This window comes from Oncorhynchus nerka, linkage group LG24 (genome assembly GCF_034236695.1).
Source record: "Oncorhynchus nerka isolate Pitt River linkage group LG24, Oner_Uvic_2.0, whole genome shotgun sequence".
NCBI classification, from domain to species: Eukaryota; Metazoa; Chordata; class Actinopteri; order Salmoniformes; family Salmonidae; genus Oncorhynchus; species Oncorhynchus nerka.
The window spans coordinates 60,423,616-60,448,686 of record NC_088419.1 but is presented as its reverse complement, the minus strand read 5'-3'; the positions used below and the strand labels follow the sequence as shown (position 1 = coordinate 60,448,686).

The 25,071-nt window shown below is 51.2% G+C and overlaps 1 protein-coding gene across 5 annotated transcripts in view; it reads left to right on the top strand.

Annotated features, from left to right (window-relative positions):
- Window positions 1-25,071, top strand: part of LOC115108336 (transducin-like enhancer protein 4) — a 103,880-nt gene that overhangs the window by 62,126 nt on the left and 16,683 nt on the right. For 4 of the 5 annotated variants that reach the window (XR_010460928.1, XM_065009019.1, XM_065009020.1 and 1 more), the window contains exons 11-17: window positions 306-476; window positions 604-745; window positions 1,117-1,286; window positions 1,713-1,801; window positions 17,871-18,120; window positions 18,210-18,457; window positions 18,971-19,118. Coding sequence is in view for 4 of the 5 variants with exons in the window: in XM_065009019.1 (XP_064865091.1) it covers window positions 306-476; window positions 604-745; window positions 1,117-1,286; window positions 1,713-1,801; window positions 17,871-18,120; window positions 18,210-18,457; window positions 18,971-19,118 (1,218 nt within the window). In the remaining variant the exon portion in view is untranslated. The remainder of the gene's footprint in view (window positions 1-305; window positions 477-603; window positions 746-1,116; window positions 1,287-1,712; window positions 1,802-17,870; window positions 18,121-18,209; window positions 18,458-18,970; window positions 19,119-25,071) is intronic. The other variant, XM_065009021.1, reaches the window with a different exon arrangement.

The window sequence follows — 25,071 nt, the reverse complement described above, 5'->3', positions numbered from 1 at the left end:
TGTTCTGCTCTGCTCAGACACAGTAGAAGTGCTGACTGCAGCACACTGGGAGCAGATGGGAATGGTTTTATTTAGGTGGCTGTGGCAGGAGGTAGACAGTCGGCTGAGTTTGACTTACAGTACCATACACAGGCCTCATGCACACTTGTGCTTAAACCCTTACAGATACTATAGTAATCTATAATGTCTATAATGTTACATATTTACGGGGTTTTTGTTTTTTTCAAAGCCAATGTGAAGGCTACTGTCTTCTTGCATGGCTTTTGGGGTGATCTGGTCTCCCATATCTCTCTGTGTGTCTCCAGGAGCCCACATCCCCCGTGGGCAGCCCCCATCACTCCCCCCACGGGAACGGTCTGGACCGGGCCCCCACCCTGAGGAAGGAGTTACCAGGGTCCCCCAGGAGCCCCGGGGAGGCCCCTTCCCCCCAACCACCACACAGCCCCACCCCAGGCAAGGCCAAGGACCCAGCACAGGTATGATACATTCATTGTCAAGCATTAACATGGTGGCCAAAATCCACCAATTAAAAGTACTTATCACTTGTTTACAGTATCTGTATGGCGGTGCTTCGTTTGACAGTACCTCTTTACCTCTCTGCAGATGGAGAAGTCTGGGTCGCCGTTGTCTAAGTCGAGCACCCCGTCCCCCTCTCACCGTGAGGCCCTTACCCCTGGCCCCGCCGGCCCCAGTACATCCTGCCTCCGTCTGCTCAGCAAGGCTGCCTCCTCCGCTGACCCCCTGGGTGAGTCAGATCCCCTGTCTGCCTGCCATACCCTATGTCTTTACCCCTGTTATTATACCCTTGCACCCCTGTTAAACCTTCAAATCACCCTACTGTGATCATATAGCCCTGTAATACCATAATTATACCTTCCATCTGATCATAGTACCATTATCCCACACCTACTGTGATGATATGCTCCTGTGGTCCCGTATTGTACTCACATCTGCCATATTCTGCCTAAAGCAATAAAGACGGCATTGTAGCCTATAAGAAACCGAGATGAACTTGATTGTTGACAACACATCTCTAGCAGTTAGACATCACCCTAAGCCTTTCTTACCCACTGGAATGTAAGGTGTGGTCTCATCTCCCCCTCACCCCCTCTCCAGCTCTCCGCAGTCCCCTGTCTGTGCCCCCCGGTTCATACCCAGCTCACTTTGGGGTGGTGTCCCACGCAGGCCTCAACGGGGAGCTGGCTAGTCCCGGGGGCTTCGGGGCTGCCCTGACCCTCTCACCCCAGATCAGCACCTCCGCCGGCATCTACACCCGCAGCCCCTTGGTGAGTTAGATACCACGCATCACTGGTCTCTCTGTTTAAAACACCTGTCTACAATGGCAGACCTTACTGGCTACATTATCTATAGTCTTTGTCTCTTCCTGGCACTTAATTGATCAATTATGTCTCTAATTCGCCAGTTAGAGCGCACACCTGGTTACCCAGGTCTTAATCAATTAGATTGCTATCAATTAGAAAGCAAGAAGGAAAACCAGTTGCCTAGAGGATCGAAGATGTGCACCACTCATTTAAAACAATACATTTTTTATTGATGAAGATGGATTCTTAGTAGTATTTGGTTTGGAAGCTTGTTTTGGATGAATTGTCAAGATTTCACTCAACTTGATGAGATTAGGATTTACTGAGATGTAAACTGTTACAACACAGGATGATTCTATTAGTAAACTCCTAATGTCTTGGTCCTCCTAGTCTCTCCAGATGGCGTATGAGTCTCGGTCCCACCTCAGGGCCCCAGGGCTGTCCTCCTCACTGCCTGGTGGATCCTCCGGGGGAAAACCGTACGTCTCTCTTCTCCTCCATCTAAATCTATCCAGACAGAAAGAAAGATGGCTGTTGTTGTTATAGCTGGAGCAAGCCGTAAACTCTCCCATCACAAATAACACTCTGTACTAGAAGACTTTTTCTCAACTTCTAATGCCATTACAGTGTTGACAGTCTTCAAGGTTTTAGCAAGTAGCAAGCACTTAGTTTTTGTAATAATATACAGATGTAGATTGCAGTGGTTGAAACTCTGTCCATTCTCTCCCTTCTCCCTCTCTCCAGTGCTTACTCTGTCCATTCTCTCCCTTCTCCCTCTCTCCAGTGCTTACTCTGTCCATTCTCTCCCTTCTCCCTCTCTCCAGTGCTTACTCTGTCCATTCTCTCCCTTCTCCCTCTCTCCAGTGCTTACTCTGTCCATTCTCTCCCTTCTCCCTCTCTCCAGTGCTTACTCTGTCCATTCTCTCCCTTCTCCCTCTCTCCAGTGCTTACTCTGTCCACCATTCTATCCCTTCTCCCTCTCTCCAGTGCTTACTCTGTCCATTCTCTCCCTTCTCCCTCTCTCCAGTGCTTACTCTGTCCATTCTCTCCCTTCTCCCTCTCTCCAGTGCTTACTCTGTCCATTCTCTCCCTTCTCCCTCTCTCCAGTGCTTACTCTGTCCATTCTCTCCTTCTCCCTCTCTCCAGTGCTTACTCTGTCCATTCTCTCCCTTCTCCCTCTCTCCAGTGCTTACTCTGTCCATTCTCTCCCTTCTCCCTCTCTCCAGTGCTTACTCTGTCCATTCTCTCCCTTCTCCCTCTCTCCAGTGCTTACTCTGTCCATTCTCTCCCTTCTCCCTCTCTCCAGTGCTTACTCTGTCCATTCTCTCCCTTCTCCCTCTCTCCAGTGCTTACTCTGTCCATTCTCTCCTTCTCCCTCTCTCCAGTGCTTACTCTGTCCATTCTCTCCCTTCTCCCTCTCTCCAGTGCTTACTCTGTCCATTCTCTCCCTCTCCCCTCTCTCCAGTGCTTACTCTGTCCACCATTCTCTCCCTTCTCCCTCTCTCCAGTGTGCTTACTCTGTCCATTCTCTCCCTTCTCCCTCTCTCCAGTGCTTACTCTGTCCATTCTCTCCCTTCTCCCTCTCTCCAGTGCTTACTCTGTCCATTCTCTCCCTTCTCCCTCTCTCCAGTGCTTACTCTGTCCATTCTCTCCTTCTCCCTCTCTCCAGTGCTTACTCTGTCCATTCTCTCCCTTCTCCCTCTCTCCAGTGCTTACTCTGTCCATTCTCTCCCTTCTCCCTCTCTCCAGTGCTTACTCTGTCCATTCTCTCCCTTCTCCCTCTCTCCAGTGCTTACTCTGTCCATTCTCTCCCTCTCCCTCTCTCCAGTGCTTACTCTGTCCATTCTCTCCCTTCTCCCTCTCTCCAGTGCTTACTCTGTCCATTCTCTCCCTTCTCCCTCTCTCCAGTGCTTACTCTGTCCATCCTCTCCCTCTCTCCAGTGCTTACTCTGTCCATTCTCTCCCTTCTCCCTCTCTCCAGTGCTTACTCTGTCCATTCTCTCCCTTCTCCCTCTCTCCAGTGCTTACTCTGTCCATTCTCTCCCTTCTCCCTCTCTCCAGTGCTTACTCTTCCATTCTCTCCCTTCTCCCTCTCTGTCCATTCCTCTCCCTTCTCCCTCTCTCCAGTGCTTACTCTGTCCATTCTCTCCCTTCTCCCTCTCTCCAGTGCTTACTCTGTCCATTCTCTCCCTCTCCCTCTCTCCAGTGCTTACTCTGTCCATTCTCTCCCTCTCCCTCTCTCCAGTGCTTACTCTGTCCATTCTCTCCCTTCTCCCTCTCTCCAGTGCTTACTCTGTCCATTCTCTCCCTTCTCCCTCTCTCCAGTGCTTACTCTGTCCATTCTCCTCTCTCCTTACTCTGTCCATTCTCTCCTTCTCTCTCCAGTGCTTACTCTGTCCATTCTCTCCCTTCTCCCTCTCTCCAGTGCTTACTCTGTCCATTCTCTCCCTTCTCCCTCTCTCCAGTGCTTACTCTGTCCATTCTCTCCCTTCTCCCTCTCTCCAGTTCTGTCCACCATTCTCCCTTCTCCCTCTCTCCAGTGCTTACTCTGTCCATTCTCTCCCTTCTCCCTCTCTCCAGTGCTTACTCTGTCCATTCTCTCCTTCTCCCTCTCTCCCTCTCTCCATTCTCTGCTCTCCCTCTGTCCAGTGCTTCTCTGTCCATTCTCTCCCTCTCTCCCTCTCTCCAGTGCTTACTCTGTCCATTCTCTCCCTTCTCCCTCTCTCCAGTGCTTACTCTGTCCATTCTCTACTCCCTTCTCCCTCTCTCCAGTGCTTACTCTGTCCATTCTCTCCCTTCTCCCTCTCTCCAGTGCTTACTCTGTCCATTCTCTCCCTTCTCCTCTCTCCAGTGCTTACTCTGTCCATTCTCTCCCTTCTCCCTCTCTCCAGTGCTTACTCTGTCCATTCTCTCCCTTCTCCCTCTCTCCAGTGCTTACTCTGTCCATTCTCTCCCTTCTCCCTCTCTCCAGTGCTTACTCTGTCCATTCTCTCCCTTCTCCCTCTCTCCAGTGCTTACTCTGTCCATTCTCTCCCTTCTCCCTCTCTCCAGTGCTTATTCTCTCCCTTCTCCCTCTCTCCAGTGCCTCTGTCCATTCTCTCCCTTCTCCCTCTCTCCAGTGCTTACTCTGTCCATTCTCTCCCTTCTCCCTCTCTCCAGTGCTTACTCTGTCCATTCTCTCCCTTCTCCCTCTCTCCAGTGCTTACTCTGTCCATTCTCTCCCTCTCCCTCTCTCCAGTGCTTACTCTGTCCATTCTCTCCCTTCTCCCTCTCTCCAGTGCTTACTCTGTCCATTCTCTCCCATTCTCCCCCTCCCTCTCTCCAGTGCTTACTCTGTCCATTCTCTCCCTTCTCCCTCTCTCCAGTGCTTACTCTGTCCATTCTCTCCCTTCTCCCTCTCTCCAGTGCTTACTCTGTCCATTCTCTCCCTCTCCCTCTCTCCAGTGCTTACTCTGTCCATTCTCTCCCTTCTCCCTCTCTCCAGTGCTTACTCTGTCCATTCTCTCCCTTCTCCCTCTCTCCAGTGCTTACTCTGTCCATTCTCTCCCTTCTCCCTCTCTCCAGTGCTTACTCTGTCCTTCTCCATTCTCTCTCTCCAGTGCTTACTCTGTCCATTCTCTCCCTTCTCCCTCTCTCCAGTGCTTACTCTGTCCATTCTCTCCTTCTCCCTCTCTCCAGTGCTTACTCTGTCCATTCTCTCCTTCTCCCTCTCTCCAGTGCTTACTCTGTCCATTCTCTCCCTCCCTCTCTCCCTCTCTCCAGTGCTTCCCTCTCTCCATTCTGTCCATTCTCTCCTTCTCCCTCTCTCCAGTGCTTACTCTGTCCATTCTCTCCCTTCTCCCTCTCTCCAGTGCTTACTCTGTCCATTCTCTCCCTTCTCCCTCTCTCCAGTGCTTACTCTGTCCATTCTCTCCCTTCTCCCTCTCTCCAGTGCTTACTCTGTCCATTCCATTCTCTCCCTTCTCCCTCTCTCCAGTGCTTACTCTGTCCATTCTCTCCCTTCTCCCTCTCTCCAGTGCTTACTCTGTCCATTCTCTCCCTTCTCCCTCTCTCCAGTGCTTCTCTGTCCATTCTCTCCCTTCTCCCTCTCTCCAGTGCTTACTCTGTCCATTCTCTCCCTTCTCCCTCTCTCCAGTGCTTACTCTGTCCATTCTCTCCCTTCTCCCTCTCTCCAGTGCTTACTCTGTCCATGTCCATCTCTCCCTCTCCTCTCCCTCTCCCTCTCTCCAGTGCTTGTCCTCTGTCCTCCATTCTCTCCATTCTCTCCCTTCTCCCTCTCTCCAGTGCTTACTCTGTCCATTCTCTCCCTTCTCCCTCTCTCCAGTGCTTACTCTGTCCATTCTCTCCCTTCTCCCTCTCTCCAGTGCTTACTCTGTCCATTCTCTCCCTTCTCCCTCTCTCCAGTGCTTCCACTCTGTCCATTCCATTCTCTCCCTTCTCCCTCTCTCCAGTGCTTACTCTGTCCATTCTCTCCCTTCTCCCTCTCTCCAGTGCTTACTCTGTCCATTCTCTCCCCTCTCCCTCTCTCCAGTGCTTACTCTGTCCATTCTCTCCCCTCTCCCTCTCTCCAGTGCTTACTCTGTCCATTCTCTCCCTTCTCCCTCTCTCCAGTGCTTACTCTGTCCATTCTCTCCCTTCTCCCTCTCTCCAGTGCTTACTCTGTCCATTCTCTCCCTTCTCCCTCTCTCCAGTGCTTACTCTGTCCATTCTCTCCCTTCTCCCTCTCTCCAGTGCTATTCTCTCCTTCTCCCTCTGTCCATTCTCTCCTTCTCCCTCTCTCCAGTGCTTCCACTCTGTCCATTCTCTCCCTTCTCCCTCTCTCCAGTGCTTACTCTGTCCATTCTCTCCCTTCTCCCTCTCTCCAGTGCTTACTCTGTCCATTCTCTCCCTTCTCCTCTCTCCAGTGCTTACTCTGTCCATTCTGTCCATTCTCAGTGCCCTTCTCCCTCTCTCCAGTGCTTACTCTGTCCACCATTCTATCCCTTCTCCCTCTCTCCAGTGCTTACTCTGTCCATTCTCTCCCTTCTCCCTCTCTCCAGTGCTTACTCTGTCCATTCTCTCCCTTCTCCCTCTCTCCAGTGCTTACTCTGTCCATTCTCTCCCTCTCCCTCTCTCCAGTGCTTACTCTGTCCATTCTCTCCCTTCTCCCTCTCTCCAGTGCTTACTCTGTCCATTCTCTCCCTTCTCCCTCTCTCCAGTGCTTACTCTGTCCATTCTCTCCCTTCTCCCTCTCTCCAGTGCTTACTCTGTCCATTTCTCCCTTCTCCCTCTCTCCAGTGCTTACTCTGTCCATTCTCTCCCTTCTCCCTCTCTCCAGTGCTTACTCTGTCCATTCTCTCCATTCTCTCCCTTCTCCCTCTCTCCAGTGCTCTCCCTCTGTCCAGTGCTTACTCTGTCCATTCTCTCCCTTCTCCCTCTCTCCAGTGCTTACTCTGTCCATTCTCTCCCTTCTCCCTCTCTCCAGTGCTTACTCTGTCCATTCTCTCCCCTCTCCCTCTCTCCTACTCTGTCCATTCTCTCCTCTCTCTCCAGTGCTTACTCTGTCCTCTCCCTCTCCCTCTCTCCAGTGCTTACTCTGTCCATTCTCTCCCTTCTCCCTCTCTCCAGTGCTTACTCTGTCCATTCTCTCCCTTCTCCCTCTCTCCAGTGCTTACTCTGTCCATTCTCTCCCTTCTCCCTCTCTCCAGTGCTTACTCTGTCCATTCTCTCCCTTCTCCCTCTCTCCAGTGCTTACTCTGTCCCATACTCTCCATTCTCTCCCTTCTCCCTCTCTCCAGTGCTTACTCTGTCCATTCTCTCCCTCCCTCTCTCCAGTGCTTACTCTGTCCATTCTCTCCTTCTCCCTCTCCAGTGCTTACTCTGTCCATTCTCTCCCTTCTCCTCTCTCCAGTGCTTACTCTGTCCATTCTCTCCCTTCTCCCTCTCTCCAGTGCTTACTCTGTCCATTCTCTCCCTTCTCCCTCTCTCCAGTGCTTACTCTGTCCATTCTCCCTTCTCCCTCTCTCCAGTGCTTACTCTGTCCATTCTCTCCCTTCTCCCTCTCCAGTGCTTACTCTGTCCATTCTCTCTTCTCCCTCTCTCCAGTGCTTACTCTGTCCATTCTCTCCCCTCTCCCTCTCTCCAGTGCTTACTCTGTCCATTCTCTCCCTCTCCCTCTCTCCAGTGCTTACTCTGTCCATTCTCCCTCTCTCCAGTGCTTACTCTGTCCATTCTCTCCCCTCCCTCTCTCCAGTGCTTACTCTGTCCATTCTCTCCTCTCCCTCTCTCCAGTGCTTACTCTGTCCATTCTCTCCCTTCTCCCTCTCTCCAGTGCTTACTCTGTCCATTCTCTCTCCTTCTCCCTCTCTCCAGTCCATTCTCTCCCTCTGTCCATTCTCTCCCTTCTCCCTCTCTCCAGTGCTTACTCTGTCCATTCTCTCCCTCTCTCTCCAGTGCTTACTCTGTCCATTCTCTCCCCTCTCCCTCTCTCCAGTGCTTACTCTGTCCATTCTCTCCCCTCTCCCTCTCTCCAGTGCTTACTCTGTCCATTCTCTCCCTTCTCCCTCTCTCCAGTGCTTACTCTGTCCATTCTCTCCCTTCTCCCTCTCTCCAGTGCTTACTCTGTCCATTCTCTCTCCCTCTCCCTCTCTCCAGTGCTTACTCTGTCCATTCTCTCTGTCCATTCTCTCCCTTCTCCTCTCTCCAGTGCTTACTCTGTCCATTCTCTCCCTTCTCCCTCTCTCCAGTGCTTACTCTGTCCATTCTCTCCCTTCTCCCTCTCTCCAGTGCTTACTCTGTCCATTCTCTCCCTTCTCCCTCTCTCCAGTGCTTACTCTGTCCATTCTCTCCCTTCTCCCTCTCTCCAGTGCTTACTCTGTCCATTCTCTCCCTTCTCCCTCTCTCCAGTGCTTACTCTGTCCATTCTCTCCCTCTCCCTCTCTCCCTCTCTCCAGTGCTTACTCTGTCCATTCTCTCCCTTCTCCCTCTCTCCAGTGCTTACTCTGTCCATTCTCTCCCTTCTCCCTCTCTCCAGTGCTTACTCTGTCCATTCTCTCCAGTGCTTACTCTGTCCCTCCCCTCCTCTCTCCAGTGCTTACTCTGTCCATTCTCTCCTTCTCCTCTCTCCAGTGCTTACTCTGTCCATTCTCTCCTTCTCCCTCTCTCCAGTGCTTACTCTGTCCATTCTCTCCCTTCTCCCTCTCTCCAGTGCTTACTCTGTCCATTCTCTCCTTCTCCCTCTCTCCAGTGCTTACTCTGTCCATTCTCTCCCTCTCCCTCTCTTACTCTGTCCATTCTCTCCCTCTCTCCCTCCCTCTCTCCAGTGCTTACTCTGTCCATTCTCTCCCTTCTCCCTCTCTCCAGTGCTTACTCTGTCCATTCTCCAGTCCTGTCTCCCTCTCTCCAGTGCTTACTCTGTCCATTCTCTCCTTCTCCCTCTCTCCAGTGCTTACTCTGTCCATTCTCTCCCTTCTCCCTCTCTCCAGTGCTTACTCTGTCCATTCCCTCTCTCCCCTTCTCCCTCTCTCCAGTGCTTACTCTGTCCATTCTCTCCCTCTCCCTCTCTCCAGTGCTTACTCTTCCATTCTCTCCCCTCTCTGTCCATTCTCTGTCCATTCTCTCCCTCTCTCCAGTGCTTACTCTGTCCATTCTCTCCCTTCTCCCTCTCTCCAGTGCTTACTCTGTCCATTCTCTCCCTTCTCCCTCTCTCCAGTGCTTACTCTGTCCATTCTCTCCCTTCTCCCTCTCTCCAGTGCTTACTCTGTCCATTCTCTCCCTTTCTCCCTCTCTCCAGTCTCTTGCTTACTCTGTCCATTCTCTCCCCTCTCCCTCTCTCCAGTGCTGTCCACTCTGTCCATTCTCCTCCCCCTCTCCCTCTCTCCAGTGCTTACTCTGTCCATTCTCTCCCTTCTCCCTCTCTCCAGTGCTTACTCTGTCCACTCTGTCCATTCTCTCCCTTCTCCCTCTCTCCAGTGCTTACTCTGTCCATTCTCTCCTTCTCCCTCTCTCCAGTGCTTACTCTGTCCATTCTCTCCCTTCTCCCTCTCTCCAGTGCTTACTCTGTCCATTCTCTCCCTTCTCCCTCTCTCCAGTGCTTACTCTGTCCATTCTCTCCTTCTCCCTCTCTCCAGTGCTTACTCTGTCCATTCTCTCCCTTCTCCCTCTCTCCAGTGCTTACTCTGTCCATTCTCTCCCTTCTCCCTCTCTCCAGTGCTTACTCTGTCCATTCTCTCCCTTCTCCCTCTCTCCAGTGCTTACTCTGTCCATTCTCTCCCTTCTCCCTCTCTCCAGTGCTTACTCTGTCCATTCTCTCCCTTCTCCCTCTCTCCAGTGCTTACTCTCTCCCTCTCCCTCTCCATTCTCTGTCCATTCTCCCTCTCCCTCTCTCCAGTGCTTACTCTGTCCATTCTCCTCTCTCCAGTCCTCTGTCTCCCTCTCTCCAGTGCTTACTCTGTCCATTCTCTCCCTTCTCCCTCTCTCCAGTGCTTACTCTGTCCATTTCTCCCTTCTCCCTCTCTCCAGTGCTTACTCTGTCCATTCTCTCCATTCTTCTCCCTCTCTCCAGTGCTTACTCTGTCCATTCTCTCCCTGTCTCTCCCTCTCTCCAGTGCTTACTCTGTCCATTCTCTCCCTTCTCCCTCTCTCCAGTGCTTACTCTGTCCATTCTCTCCCTTCTCCCTCTCTCCAGTGCTTACTCTGTCCATTCTCTCCCTCTCTCCCTCTCTCCAGTGCTTACTCTGTCCATTCTCTCCCTCTCCCTCTCTCCAGTGCTTACTCTGTCCATTCTCTCCCCTCTCCCTCTCTCCAGTGCTTACTCTGTCCATTCTCTCCCTTCTCCCTCTCTCCAGTGCTTACTCTGTCCATCCCTCTCTCTCTGTCCATTTCTCCCTCTCTCCAGTGCTTACTCTGTCCATTCTCTCCCCTCTCCCTCTCTCCAGTGCTTACTCTGTCCATTCTCTCCCTTCTCCCTCTCTCCAGTGCTTACTCTGTCCATTCTCTCCCTTCTCCCTCTCTCCAGTGCTTACTCTGTCCATTCTCTCCCTTCTCCCTCTCTCCAGTGCTTACTCTGTCCATTCTCTCTCCTTCTCCCTCTCTCCAGTGCTTACTCTGTCCATTCTCTCCCTTCTCCCTCTCTCCAGTGCTTACTCTGTCCATTCTCTCCCTTCTCCCTCTCTCCAGTGCTTACTCTGTCCATTCTCTCCCTTCTCCCTCTCTCCAGTGCTTACTCTGTCCATTCTCTCCCTTACTCTCCATTCCTCCCTCTCCAGTGCTTACTCTGTCCATTCTCTCCTTCTCCCTCTCTCCAGTGCTTACTCTGTCCATTCTCTCCCTTCTCCCTCTCTCCAGTGCTTACTCTGTCCATTCTCTCCCTTCTCCCTCTCTCCAGTGCTTACTCTGTCCATTCTCTCCCTTCTCCCTCTCTCCAGTGCTTACTCTGTCCATTCTCTCCCTTCTCCCTCTCTCCAGTGCTTACTCTGTCCATTCTCTCCCTTCTCCCTCTCTCCAGTGCTTACTCTGTCCATTCTCTCCCCTTCTCCCTCTCTCCAGTGCTTACTCTGTCCATTCTCTCCCTTCTCTCCTCTCTCCAGTGCTTACTCTGTCCATTCATTCTCCCTTCTCCCTCTCTCTCTCCAGTGCTTACTCTGTCCATTCTCTCCCTTCTCCCTCTCTCCAGTGCTTACTCTGTCCATTCTCTCCCTTCTCCCTCTCTCCAGTGCTTACTCTGTCCATTCTCTCCCTTCTCCCTCTCTCCAGTGCTTACTCTGTCCATTCTCTCCCTTCTCCCTCTCTCCAGTGCTTACTCTGTCCATTCTCTCCCTCTCTCCCTCTCTCCAGTGCTTACTCTGTCCATTCTCTCCCTTCTCCCTCTCTCCAGTGCTTACTCTGTCCATTCTCTCCCTTCTCCCTCTCTCCAGTGCTTACTCTGTCCATTCTCTCTGTCCTTCTCCCTCTCTCCAGTGCTTACTCTGTCCATTCTCTCCCTTCTCCCTCTCTCCAGTGCTTACTCTGTCCATTCTCTCCCTTCTCCCTCTCTCCAGTGCTTACTCTGTCCATTCTCTCCCTTCTCCCTCTCTCCAGTGCTTACTCTGTCCATTCTCTCCCTTCTCCCTCTCTCCAGTGCTTACTCTGTCCATTCTCTCCCTTCTCCCTCTCTCCAGTGCTTACTCTGTCCATTCTCTCCCTTCTCCCTCTCTCCAGTGCTTACTCTGTCCATTCTCTCCCTTCTCCCTCTCTCCAGTGCTTACTCTGTCCATTCTCTCCCTTCTCCCTCTCTCCAGTGCTTACTCTGTCCATTCTCTCCCTTCTCCCTCTCTCCAGTGCTTACTCTCTCCCTCTCTCCAGTGCTTACTCTGTCCATTCTCTCCTTCTCCCTCTCTCCAGTGCTTACTCTGTCCATTCTCTCCCTTCTCCCTCTCTCCAGTGCTTACTCTGTCCATTCTCTCCCTTCTCCCTCTCTCCAGTGCTTACTCTGTCCATTCTCTCCCTTCTCCCTCTCTCCAGTGCTTACTCTGTCCATTCTCTCCCTTCTCCCTCTCTCCAGTGCTTACTCTGTCCATTCTCTCCCCTCTCCCTCTCTCCAGTGCTTACTCTGTCCATTCTCTCCCCTCTCCCTCTCTCCAGTGCTTACTCTGTCCATCCTCTCCCTCTCCCTCTCCCTCTCTCCAGTGCTTACTCTCTCCATTCTGTCCTCTCCCTCTCCCTCTCTCCAGTGCTTACTCTGTCCATTCTCTCCCCTCTCCCTCTCTCCAGTGCTTACTCTGTCCATTCTCTCCCCTCTCCCTCTCTCCAGTGCTTACTCTGTCCATTCTCTCCCCTCTCCCTCTCTCCAGTGCTTACTCTGTCCATTCTCTCCCTTCTCCCTCTCTCCAGTGCTTACTCTGTCCATTCTCTCCCTTCTCCCTCTCTCCAGTGCTTACTCTGTCCATTCTCTCCTTCTCCCTCTCTCCAGTGCTTACTCTGTCCATTCTCCCCTTCTCCCTCTCTCCAGTCTTCTCCATTCTCTCCCCTCTCCCTCTCTCCAGTGCTTACTCTGTCCATTCTCTCCCTTCTCCCTCTCTCCAGTGCTTACTCTGTCCATTCTCTCCCTTCTCCCTCTCTCCAGTGCTTACTCTGTCCATTCTCTCCCCTCTCCCTCTCTCCAGTGCTTACTCTGTCCATTCTCTCCCCTCTCCCTCTCTCCAGTGCTGTCCATTCCTCCCCTCTCCCTCTTACTCTGTCTCCCTCTCTCCATTCTCATTCCCCTCTCCCTCTCTCCAGTGCTTACTCTGTCCATTCTCTCCATTCTCTCCCTCTCCCTCTCTCCAGTGCTTACTCTGTCCATTCTCTCCTTCTCCCTCTCTCCAGTGCTTACTCTGTCCATTCTCTCCTTCTCCCTCTCTCCAGTGCTTACTCTGTCCATTCTCTCCCTTCTCCCTCTCTCCAGTGCTTACTCTGTCCATTTCTCTCCCTCTCCCTCTCTCCAGTGCTTACTCTGTCCATTCTCTCCCCTCTCTCTCTCTCTCTGTCCAGTGCTTACTCTGTCCATTCTCTCTCCTCTCTCCCTCTCTCCAGTGCTTACTCTGTCCATTCTCTCCCTCTCCCTCTCTCCAGTGCTTACTCTGTCCACTCTGTCCATTCTCTCCCTCTCCCTCTCTCCAGTGCTTACTCTGTCCATTCTCTCCCTCTCCTCTCTCCAGTGCTTACTCTGTCCATTCTCTCCCTCTCCCTCTCTCCAGTGCTTACTCTGTCCATTCTCTCCCTTCTCCCTCTCTCCACTCTGTCTCCCTCTCTCCAGTGCTTACTCTGTCCATTCTCTCCCTCTCCCTCTCTCCAGTGCTTACTCTGTCCATTCTCTCCCTTCTCCCTCTCTCCAGTGCTTACTCTGTCCATTCTCTCCCCTCTCCCTCTCTCCAGTGCTTACTCTGTCCATTCTCTCCCTTCTCCCTCTCTCCAGTGCTTACTCTGTCCATTCTCTCTCCCTCTCTCCAGTGCTCTCTGTCCAGTCCCTCTCTCCACTCTGTCCATTCTCTCCCTTCTCCCTCTCTCCAGTGCTTACTCTGTCCATCCCTCTCTCCAGTGCCTCTCCATTCTCTCCCCTCTCCCTCTCTCCAGTGCTTACTCTGTCCATTCTCTCCCCTCTCCCTCTCTCCAGTGCTTACTCTGTCCATCCTCTCCCTCTCTCCAGTGCTTACTCTGTCCATTCTCTCCCTTCTCCCTCTCTCCAGTGCTTACTCTGTCCATTCTCTCCCTTCTCCCTCTCTCCAGTGCTTACTCTGTCCATTCTCTCCCTTCTCCCTCTCTCCAGTGCTTACTCTGTCCATTCTCTCCCTTCTCTCCAGTGCTTACTCTGTCCATTCTCCCCTCTCTCCAGTGCTTACTCTGTCCATTCTCTCCCTTCTCCCTCTCTCCAGTGCTTACTCTGTCCATTCTCTCCCTTCTCCCTCTCTCCAGTGCTTACTCTGTCCATCTCTCTCCCTTCTCCCTCTCTCCAGTTCTCTCCTTCTCTGTCCATTCTCTGTCCATTCTCCCTTCTCTCTCCAGTGCTTACTCTGTCCATTCTCTCCCCTCTCCCTCTCTCCAGTGCTTACTCTGTCCATTCTTTCCCTCTCCCTCTCTCCAGTGCTTACTCTGTCCATTCTCTCCTTCTCCTCTCTCCAGTGCTTACTCTGTCCATTCTCTCCCTTCTCCCTCTCTCCAGTGCTTACTCTGTCCATTCTCTCCTTCTCCCTCTCTCCAGTGCTTACTCTGTCCATTCTCTCTCCTTCTCCCTCTCTCCAGTGCTTACTCTGTCCATTCTCTCCCTCTCCCTCTCTCCAGTGCTTACTCTGTCCATTCTCTCCCTTCTCCCTCTCTCCAGTGCTACTCTTACTCTGTCCATTCTCTCCCTTCTCCCTCTCTCCAGTGCTTACTCTGTCCATTCTCTCCCTTCTCCCTCTCTCCAGTGCTTACTCTGTCCATTCTCTCCCTTCTCCCTCTCTCCAGTGCTTACTCTGTCCATTCTCTCCCTTCTCCCTCTCTCCAGTGCTTACTCTGTCCATTCTCTCCCTTCTCCCTCTCTCCAGTGCTTACTCTGTCCATTCTCTCCCTTCTCCCTCTCTCCAGTGCTTACTCTGTCCATTCTCTCCCTTCTCCCTCTCTCCAGTGCTTACTCTGTCCATTCTTTCCCTCTCTCCCTCTCTCCAGTGCTTACTCTGTCCATTCTCTCCCTCTCCCTCTCTCCAGTGCTTACTCTGTCCATTCTCTCCCTTCTCCCTCTCTCCAGTGCTTACTCTGTCCATTCTCTCCCTTCTCCCTCTCTCCAGTGCTTACTCTGTCCATTCTCTCCCTTCTCCCTCTCTCCAGTGCTTACTCTGTCCATTCTCTCCTCTCCCTCTCTCCAGTGCTTACTCTGTCCATTCTCTCTCCCCTTCTCCCTCTCTCCAGTGCTTACTCTGTCCATTCTCTCCCTTCTCCCTCTCTCCAGTGCTTACTCTGTCCATTCTCTCCCTTCTCCCTCTCTCCAGTGCTTACTCTGTCCATTCTCTCCTTCTCCCTCTCTCCAGTGCTTACTCTGTCCATTCTCTCCCTTCTCCCTCTCTCCAGTGCTTACTCTGTCCATTCTCTCCCCTTCTCCCTCTCTCCAGTGCTTACTCTGTCCATTCTCTCCCTTCTCCCTCTCTCCAGTGCTTACTCTGTCCATTCTCTCCTTCTCCCTCTCTCCAGTGCTTACTCTGTCCATTCTCTCCCCTCTCCCTCTCTCCAGTGCTTACTCTGTCCATTCTCCATTCTCTCCCTTCTCCCTCTCTCCAGTGCTTACTCTGTCCATTCTCCCCCTCTCTCCAGTGCTTACTCTGTCCATTCTCTCCCAGTGCTTACTCTCCCTCTCTCCAGTGCTTACTCTGTCCATTCTCTCCCTTCTCCCTCTCTCCAGTGCTTACTCTGTCCATTCTCTCCCTTCTCCCTCTCTCAGTGCTTCTCTGTCCATTCTCCCCTCTCTCTCCAGTGCTTACTCTGTCCATCTCTCTCTCTCCAGTGCTTACTCTGTCCCTTTCCCCTCTCCCTCTCTCCAGTGCTTACTCTGTCCATTCTCTCCCCTCTCCCTCTCTCCAGTGCTTACTCTGTCCATTCTCTCCCTTCTCCCTCTCTCCAGTGCTTACTCTGTCCATTCTCTCCCTTCTCCCTCTCTCCAGTGCTTACTCTGTCCATTCTCTCCCTTCTCCCTCTCTCCAGTGCTTACTCTGTCCATTCTCTCCCTTCTCCCTCTCTCCAGTGCTTACTCTGTCCATTCTCTCCCTTCTCCCTCTCTCCAGTGCTTACTCTGTCCATTCTCTCCCTTCTCCCTCTCTCCAGTGCTTACTCTGTCCATTCTCTCCCTTCTCCCTCTCTCCAGTGCTTACTCTGTCCATTCTCTCCCCTCTCCCTCTCTCCAGTGCTTACTCTGTCCATTCTCTCCCCTCTCCCTCTCTCCAGTGCTTACTCTGTCCATCCTCTCCCTCTCTCCAGTGCTTACTCTGTCCATTCTTTCCCCTCTCCCTCTCTCCAGTGCTTACTCTGTCCATTCTCTCCCCTCTCCCTCTCTCCAGTGCTTACTCTGTCCATTCTCTCCCTCTCCCTCTCTCCAGTGCTTACTCTGTCCATTCTCTCCCTTCTCCCTCTCTCCAGTGCTTACTCTGTCCATCTCTCTCTCCCTTCTCCCCTCTCTCCAGTGCTTACTCCATTCTCTCCATTCTCTCCCTTACTCCCTCTCTCCAGTGCTTACTCTGTCCATTCTCTCCCCTCTCCCTCTCTCCAGTGCTTACTCTGTCCATTCTCTCCCCTCTCCCTCTCTCCAGTGCTTACTCTGTCCATTCTTTCCCCTCTCCCTCTCTCCAGTGCTTACTCTGTCCATTCTCTCCCCTCTCCCTCTCTCCAGTGCTTACTCTGTCCATTCTCTCCCCTCTCCCTCTCTCTCCCATTCTCCCCTCTCTCTCCAGTGCTTACTCTGTCCATCTCTCCCCCTCTCTCCAGTGCTTACTCTGTCCACCATTCTATCCCTCTCCAGTGTCCATTCCCTTCTCCCTCTCTCCAGTGCTTACTCTGTCCATTCTCTCCCTTCTCCCTCTCTCCAGTGCTTACTCTGTCCATTCTCTCCCTTCTCCCTCTCTCCAGTGCTTACTCTGTCCACCATTCTATCCCTTCTCCCTCTCTCCAGTGCTTACTCTGTCCACCATTCTCTCCCTTCTCCCTCTCTCCAGTGCTTACTCTGTCCATTCTCTCCCTTCTCCCTCTCTCCAGTGCTTACTCTGTCCATTCTCTCCCTTCTCCCTCTCTCCAGTGCTTACTCTGTCCACCATTCTATCCCTTCTCCCTCTCTCCAGTGCTTACTCTGTCCACCATTCTATCCCTTCTCCCTCTCTCCAGTGCTTACTCTGTCCATTCTCTCCCTTCTCCCTCTCTCCAGTGCTTACTCTGTCCATTCTCTCCCTTCTCCCTCTCTCCAGTGCTTAGTCTGTCCATTCTTTCCCCTCTCCCTCTCTCCAGTGCTTACTCTGTCCATTCTCTCCCCTCTCCCTCTCTCCAGTGCTTACTCTCCATTCTCTCCCCTCTCCCTCAGTGCTTACTCACCATTCTATCCCTTCTCCCTCTCTCCAGTGCTTACTCTGTCCATTCTCTCCCTTCTCCCTCTCTCCAGTGCTTACTCTGTCCATTCTCTCCCTTCTCCCTCTCTCCAGTGCTTACTCTGTCCATTCTATCCCTTCTCCCTCTCTCCAGTGCTTACTCTGTCCATTCTCTCCCTTCTCCCTCTCTCCAGTGCTTACTCTGTCCATTCTCTCCCTTCTCCCTCTCTCCAGTGCTTACTCTGTCCATTCTCTCCCTTCTCCCTCTCTCCAGTGCTTACTCTGTCCATTCTTTCCCCTCTCCCTCTCTCCAGTGCTTACTCTGTCCATTCTCTCCCCTCTCCCTCTCTCCAGTGCTTACTCTGTCCATTCTTTCCCTCTCCCTCTCTCCAGTGCTTACTCTGTCCATTCTCTCCCCTCTCCCTCTCTCCAGTGCTTACTCTGTCCATCCTCTCCCTCTCTCCAGTGCTTACTCTGTCCATTCTCTCCCTTCTCCCTCTCTCCAGTGCTTACTCTGTCCATTCTCTCCCTTCTCCCTCTCTCCAGTGCTTACTCTGTCCATTCTCTCCCTTCTCCCTCTCTCCAGTGCTTACTCTGTCCATTCTCTCCCTTCTCCCTCTCTCCAGTGCTTACTCTGTCCATTCTCTCCCTTCTCCCTCTCTCCAGTGCTTACTCTGTCCATTCTCTCCCTTCTCCCTCTCTCCAGTGCTTACTCTGTCCATTCTCTCCCTCTCTCCAGTGCTTACTCTGTCCATTCTTTCCCCTCTCCCTCTCTCCAGTGCTTACTCTGTCCATTCTCTCCCCTCTCCCTCTCTCCAGTGCTTACTCTGTCCATCCTCTCCCTCTCTCCAGTGCTTACTCTGTCCACCATTCTATCCCTTCTCCCTCTCTCCAGTGCTTACTCTGTCCATTCTCTCCCTTCTCCCTCTCTCCAGTGCTTACTCTGTCCATGCTCTCCCTTCTCCCTCTCTCCAGTGCTTACTCTGTCCATTCTCTCCCTTCTCCCTCTCTCCAGTGCTTACTCTTTCCACGTCAGTGCGGATGGACAGATGCAGCCAGTTCCTTTCCCTCCGGATGCTCTGCTGGGCCCGGGCATCCCACGACATGCTCGTCAGATCCACACTCTGAACCACGGAGAGGTGGTGTGTGCCGTCACGATCAGCACCTCCACACGCCACGTCTACACCGGCGGCAAGGGCTGTGTCAAGGTGTGGGACATCAGCCAGCCTGGCAGCAAGAGTGCCATGGCCCAGCTCGACTGTCTGGTGAGTGGACACACACTTTAAAAGGCTTAAGCAATAATATTGCTTGTTTTGCCGGTCCAATACACATGTTCTCTCTTCACACCAATCAGAACAGGGATAACTACATCCGCTCATGTAAGATTCTCCCTGATGGGCGGACCCTCATTGTTGGAGGCGAGGCCAGCACGTTGTCAATCTGGGACTTGGCCACACCTACTCCCCGCATCAAGGCGGAGTTGACGTCTTCTGCTCCGGCCTGCTATGCTCTGGCCATCTCCCCTGACAACAAGGTCTGCTTCTCCTGCTGCAGCGACGGAAACATTGTAGTCTGGGACCTGCACAACCAGACCCTGGTCAGGTAAGAGGAGGAGGAGGAGGTGGTTAGGAGGGGTATAGGGAGAGATATCGTAGTCTGGGACCTGCACAACCAGGCCCTGGTCAGGTAAGAGGAGGAGAGGAGCATGAGGAGAAGGTTAGGAGGGGTATAGGGAGAGATATCGTAGTCTGGGACCTGCACAACCAGAGCCCCCGGTCAGGTAAGAGGAGGAGGAGATAAGGATGAGGAGAAGGTTAGGAGTGGTATAGGGGGAGATATCGTAGTCTGGGACCTGCACAACCAGGCCCTGGTCAGGTAAGAGGAGGAGGAGAGGAGGATGAGGAGAAGGTTAGGAGGGGTATAGGGAGAGATATCGTAGTCTGGGACCTGCACAACCAGAGCCCCTGGTCGGGTAAGAGGAGAGGGAGAGGGTAGGGCAGGAGAGGAGAGAAGAGCAGATGATAGGGGGAGGAGAAAGCAGGGTAGGGGTTTACTGTATAGACTATGGATTACATCTGAATGGCTAGGTGTTTATGTGATCTTCATGCTACCCAGGCAGTTCCAGGGTCACACTGACGGGGCCAGCTGTATTGACATCTCCAACGATGGGACCAAACTGTGGACGGGGGGGCTGGACAACACAGTACGCTGCTGGGACCTGAGAGAGGGACGACAGCTGCAGCAGCACGACTTCACCTCACAGGTACTGATGGAACACCTGAGACATTGTGCGATTAGCTTAGACTAGCTAAGACCAGCTCAGTAGAAGCACTGCACCTGTTAATATATGATACATATCAGCCTCTATATCAGACCAGTCACTGTTTCTCTCTGTTCTATCACATCACTGTTTGCACATCTACATATTTTTGTCACAGTAGGGCGCTAGAGCACTGCCAAAAGTCTGAGCGCCAGAAATTGACATGTGCAGGTGTACAAATGTAATTATTGCTGGCAAATATTAAGTTACAAGTTTGCGAATGCAATTTCAACTACAACTACTTTTTTCATGATCGTCAGTTACTTGGATTCCTGCCGGGCTTCGACCTGTTGTTTACAAAGTTTTATTTTGTTCATAAGTGTTTGTGTCAACCTGCAGACAGCTAGCTAACTAGGTTGCAATGGAGCCCACATCGCTTGGAATAGCTAATAAACATTTCCAGCGCTGTAGAAGCTGTGTTTATTACGCTTTTGTCTGGGACAATATTGACAATCCGGAGTTCCAATGCGGCAATTGTTTGCTTGCGGGGGATTACACGAATGAGGTGGCTATCCTTAGCAAGCAAATGTCAAGTCTGTGTGAACTTATGGGGAAAACACACATTGGAACTTTCTCGTTCTCAGCTCATGTGGCTGGATGTAGCTCGGGCTTAATGGATGTATCCCTGCCTTGTCATCTGTCCCTATCCGAATTGCCTGTGCTACCTGGAACTTGCCTGCCAAGGAAGTCGTCTCCGTCTGCTTCTCCTCTTCTATAGTGGAGTAGACAGAAAACAGCAAGATGATTGTTCCAATCATCGCTGGGCCCATGTCACAAGTTGTGGAAACCGAAGGCAGCAGCATGCTGCTAAGCGGACTGGAGTGTCTGTGAGAGGTCCGGAGCAGATTCACATGAGGAATATCTACTCCGCCCTGGTGCCTGATCTACCTGCGCCTTTATCGCTGGGACTGCCTGTGTCTGCGACGGCTGGACCTATCGCTGGTAGCTGTGGGAGGTCTGGACCTATCGCTGGTAGCTGTGGGAGGTCTGGACCTATCGCTGGTAGCTGTGGATGAATGCTATCCTGCTTCTCCTGGGCCCGTGAAAGGTTCCACGAATTGTGTGAGGGGTAGAAATGGGCGTATTTCTCCATCTCCTTCTCCGGCCATTGTATCGGGCAGTTAAATGATGAGAAATGTCTCAGTCCCTGGAGCAAAAACGGATACAGGACATCAATAATCTGCTCCCAAACATTTTAAACCAGTATCAGGAAATTGAGTCTATCATAGTTCATGTGGGATTCAATGACATTATGAAGGGCAGCTCAGAACGCTGAAAATTAGTTTTAAAAAACTGATGGGGTCTCTGACACCAACGAACGCCCCATAATATCTGGCCCTGTGGCCCTCCCTAAATCGTGGCATTGAATGTTTCAGACTTTTATCCCTCCATAACTGGCTATGTGACTATTACAAGTCTGTGGGTGTAACATTTGACCATTTTGATACCTTCTGGAAAGCTTGTTTTATAAGGAGGATGGGATCCATCCAAATCATCTGGGTTCCTGGATCCTGTTACTGTTGAAGTAATATGGCCACATGTTAATCTGCCTCACCTAAAACCCTTTTTTTGTGGGAAGCTGCTATAGACCACCAAGTGCTAACAGTCAGTATCTGGATAATGTGTGAAATGCTTGATAATGTATGTGATAAACAGAGAGGTATATTTTCTGGGTAATTTAAATATTGACTGGCTTTCATCAAGCTGCCCACTCAAGAAAAAGCTTACAACTGTAACTAGTGCCTGCAACCTGGTTCAGGTTATCAATCAACCTACCAGGGTAGTTACAAACAGCCCAGGAATGAAATCATCAACATGTATGGATCACATCTTTCCTAATGCTGCAGACATTTTCTGTAAAGCAGCATCCAAATCCATTGGATGTAATGCTCACAATATAGTTGGCCTAATATAGTGTAAAATACGTTTTTGTAGTGATTGATATGTTGATGTAAAGAGTATTTGTTGGTCTGTAGTGTGTAATGAGGAACAACCAGACACTGCACTTGACACATTTATGAAATTGATTATTCCAGTTGCTAATATGCAATCATTAAGAAAATGACTGTAAAAACTGTTAAATCCCTGTCGATTGATGAGGAATTGACAAATAGTATGGTTGAGAGGGGTGAGGCGAAAGGAATGGCAAATAAGTCTGGCTGCGCAACCAGTTGGCAAATGTACTGCAAATTGAGAAATCCTGTGACTAAACTGAATAAAAATAAACTATACTATGAAACAAAGATGCATTATATAAAGAATGATAGTAAAAATCTTTGTAGCACCTTAAATGAAATTTTGGGCAAAAACACAAACTCAGCTCCATCATTCATTGAATCAGATGGCTCATTCATTACAAAACTCGCTGATATTGCCAATTACTTTAATGATTTTTTTTCATTGGCAAGATCAGCAAATTTAGGCATGACATGCCAGCAACAAACGCTGACACTACACATCCAAGTATAACTGATCAAATGATGAAAGACAAACATTGTTATTTAGAATTTTGTAAAGTGAGTGTGGAAGAGGGGAAAATGATTGTTGTCTATCAACAATGACAAGACACCGGGGTCTGACAACTTGGAGGGAAAATTACTGAGGATATTAGCGGGCGATATTGCCACTCTTATTTACCATATCTTCAATCTTAACCTACTAGAACGTGTGCGCCCTCAGGCCTGGAGGGAAGCAAAAGTAATTCAACTACCCAAGAATAGTAAAGCCCCCTTTGGTTGGCTATTTGAGCCAGTAATCAGCCTGTTACCAACCCTTAGTAAACTTTGGGAATAATTTGTGTTTGACCAGATACAATGCAATTTTACTGTAAACAAATTGACAGCCTTTCAGCACGCTTATAGGGAAGGACATTGATCGAAGCCTCTCCAACATAAACCAGGTAAAATCAGGAATTCCCCAGGGCAGCTGTCTAGGCCCCTTACTTTTTTCAAACTTTACTAATGACATACAACTGGCCTTGAGTAAAGCCAGTGTGTCTCTGTATGCAGATGACTCAACACTATACACGTCAACTACTATAGCGAGTGAAATCACTGCAACACTTAACAACGAGCTGCAATTAGTTTCAGAATGGGTGGCAGGGAATAAGTTAGTTCTAAATATTTCAAAACTAAAAGTATTGTATTTGGGACAAATCATTCACTAAACCTCAACTAAATCTTGTAGTAATTAATGTGGAAATTAAGAAAGTTGAGGTGACTAAACTGCTTGGAGTAACCGTATCAAGACACAAAGTGAGACCCAAATGCAGGCACAGGAGGCAGATGGTTGGAGTCTTACAATGTTTATTAATCCAAATGGGAAGGCAAGAGAATGGTTGTGGACAGGCAAAAAGGTCAAAACCAGATCAGAGTCCAGGAGGTACAGAGTGGCAGTCAGGCTCGTGGTCAAGGCAGGCAGAATGGACCCTCCTGCCTGACCAAAGTCCAGAAACAGGCAAGGGTCAAAACCGGGAGGACTAGAAAAAGGAGGAAAATGCAAAAAGGAGGAGAATGGGGAAAATGCTGGTTGACTTAGAAACATACCAGACTGACTGGCACAGAGAGACAGGAAACACAGGGATAAATACACTAGGGAAAATAAGCTACACCTGCAGGGGGTGGAGACAATCACAGGGACGTGGCAGTACCCCCCCCAGGGATGCCACCTGGCATCCTACCTGGGCACATACCTGGCTGACCGGGGTGTCGACGGTGGAAATCGGCGATGTGGGCCGGGTCCAAGATGTCTTTAGCAGGAATCCAGCACCTCTCCTCTGGGCCATAACCCCACCAGTCAACCAGGTACTGGAAACCCCTGCCCTGGGGTCAAACCTTCAGGAGGCGTCTCACCGTATATACTGGCTGGCCACCGATAACCCGGGGGGAGGGAAGGGCCTGGAGACAGAAAACAAAGGACAGTGAGACACAGGCTTAATCCTAGACACATGGAAGGTAGGGTGAATACGGAGGGTACGGGGTAACACAAGACGACAGCAGTGGAACTCAGGACTCTGGAGATGGGAAAATTACCAATGAACCGGGGAGACAGCTTGCAGGACTCTACCTGAAGGGGCAGATCCTGAGCGGAAAGACATACCCTCTGCCCAATGCGGTAGCGGGGAGCTGGGGTCTGGCGATGGTTCGCTTGTCGACGATGCCTGGTTGGTCTTGAGAATAGCCGCCCTGGCTCTTCTCCAGGTACGTCGACAGTGGCGGACAAACATCTGGGCAGAGGGTACACTGACCTCCTGATCTGGTTCAGGGAAGAGTGGAGGCTGATACCCCATAGAGCACTCGAAAGGGGAGAGTCCCGTGGCAGAACTGGGAACAGTGTTCCGGGTATACTCCACCCAGACCAGTTGACGGCTCCAGGTAGTGGGGTTAGTTGAGACCAGGCACCTTAAGGTGGTCTCCAGGTCTTGGTTGGCTCGCTCCAACTGACATTAGAAACGTTAGTTTGGGGATGGAATCCAAATGACAGGCTGGCTGACGACCCAATAAGGGTGCAAAATTCCTTCCAGAACTGAGACGAAAACTGGAGACCATGTCTACCGGGAGTCCATGGATACGGAAGACATGCTGCACCATAAGCTGGGCTGTCTCCTTGACAGAAGATAGTTTGGGGAGAAGGTGGCCTTGGAGAACCGGTCGACTACCGTCAGAATGACAGTGTTGCCATCAGACGGAGGGAGCCCAGTGACAAAGTCCAGAGATATGAGACCAGGGACGATGAGGAACCGGTAGTGGCTGCAGGAGGCCAGAAGGAGCTTGCCGTGGAGTCTTGTTTTGAGCACACACAGCATGCGGTGACGAAGGCAGAGACGTCAGGGACCATTGTTGGCCACCAGAAACGTTGTTGAAGGCAGGCTAGTGTACAACGGGACCCTGGATGACAGTTCAGCCTGGAGGAATGAGTCCATTCCAGGACCCGGGACCAGACTGTGTTAGGGACAAACAACCGGTTAGCCAGGTCCCCTTCAGGTCCAGGTTGGGAACGTTGCGCCTTGTGAACCAGGTTCTCAATACCCCAATCCACAGTGGCAGCAAGGCATGAGGTAGGGAGAATGATTTTGGAAGTCGAGGGTGTAGCAGAAGAACTGTATAGGTGTGAGAGAGCATCAGGCTTCACATTTTTAGACCCAAGACGGTAGGAAATGGTAAAGTTGAATCTGGTAGACAGGAGGGCCCACTGGGCCTGCCTTGAGTTGAAGCTCTTTGCTGTACGGAGATATTCCAAGTTATGGTTGGTCCAGACCAGGAATGGCTGTTCTGCTCCTTCCAGCCAGTGACACCACTCCTCCAATGACATCTTCACCGCCAGGAGTTCTCAGTTGCCAACATTGTAGTTCCTCTCAGCAGGATTGAGACGATAGGACAGGAAGGCACAGGGATGAAGCTTCTGGTCCTGGGCAGATCTCTGGGACAGGATGGCCCCCACTCCAACATCCGAAGCATCAACTTCCACCACAAATTGATGCGAGGGTTCCGGATGGATGAGGATGGGTGCTGTTGTGAACCGATGCTTCAGGTACACAAAAGGCTTTGTCGACAGCTGGAGACCATTTGAACGGTACCTTGGGAAAGGTGAGTGCTGAGAGGGGGGCCGCCAGGGTGCTGTAATCCCGACTGGAACGACGGTAGAAGTTTGCAAACCCAAGAAACCATTGCAACTGCACCCTGGATGTTGGTTGAGGCCAATCCACCACTGCTTTCACCTTACCAGGATCCATCTGAACATTGCCCTCAGCAATGACATATCCCAGAAAGGTGATTGTAGAGTGGTGGAACTCACACATCTGGGCTTTCACGAACAATTGGTTCTCCAGGAGGCCCTGAAAGACCTGTCTGACATGGAGTACATGTTCTTGTGCAGGTCAGGAAAAAAACAGGATGTC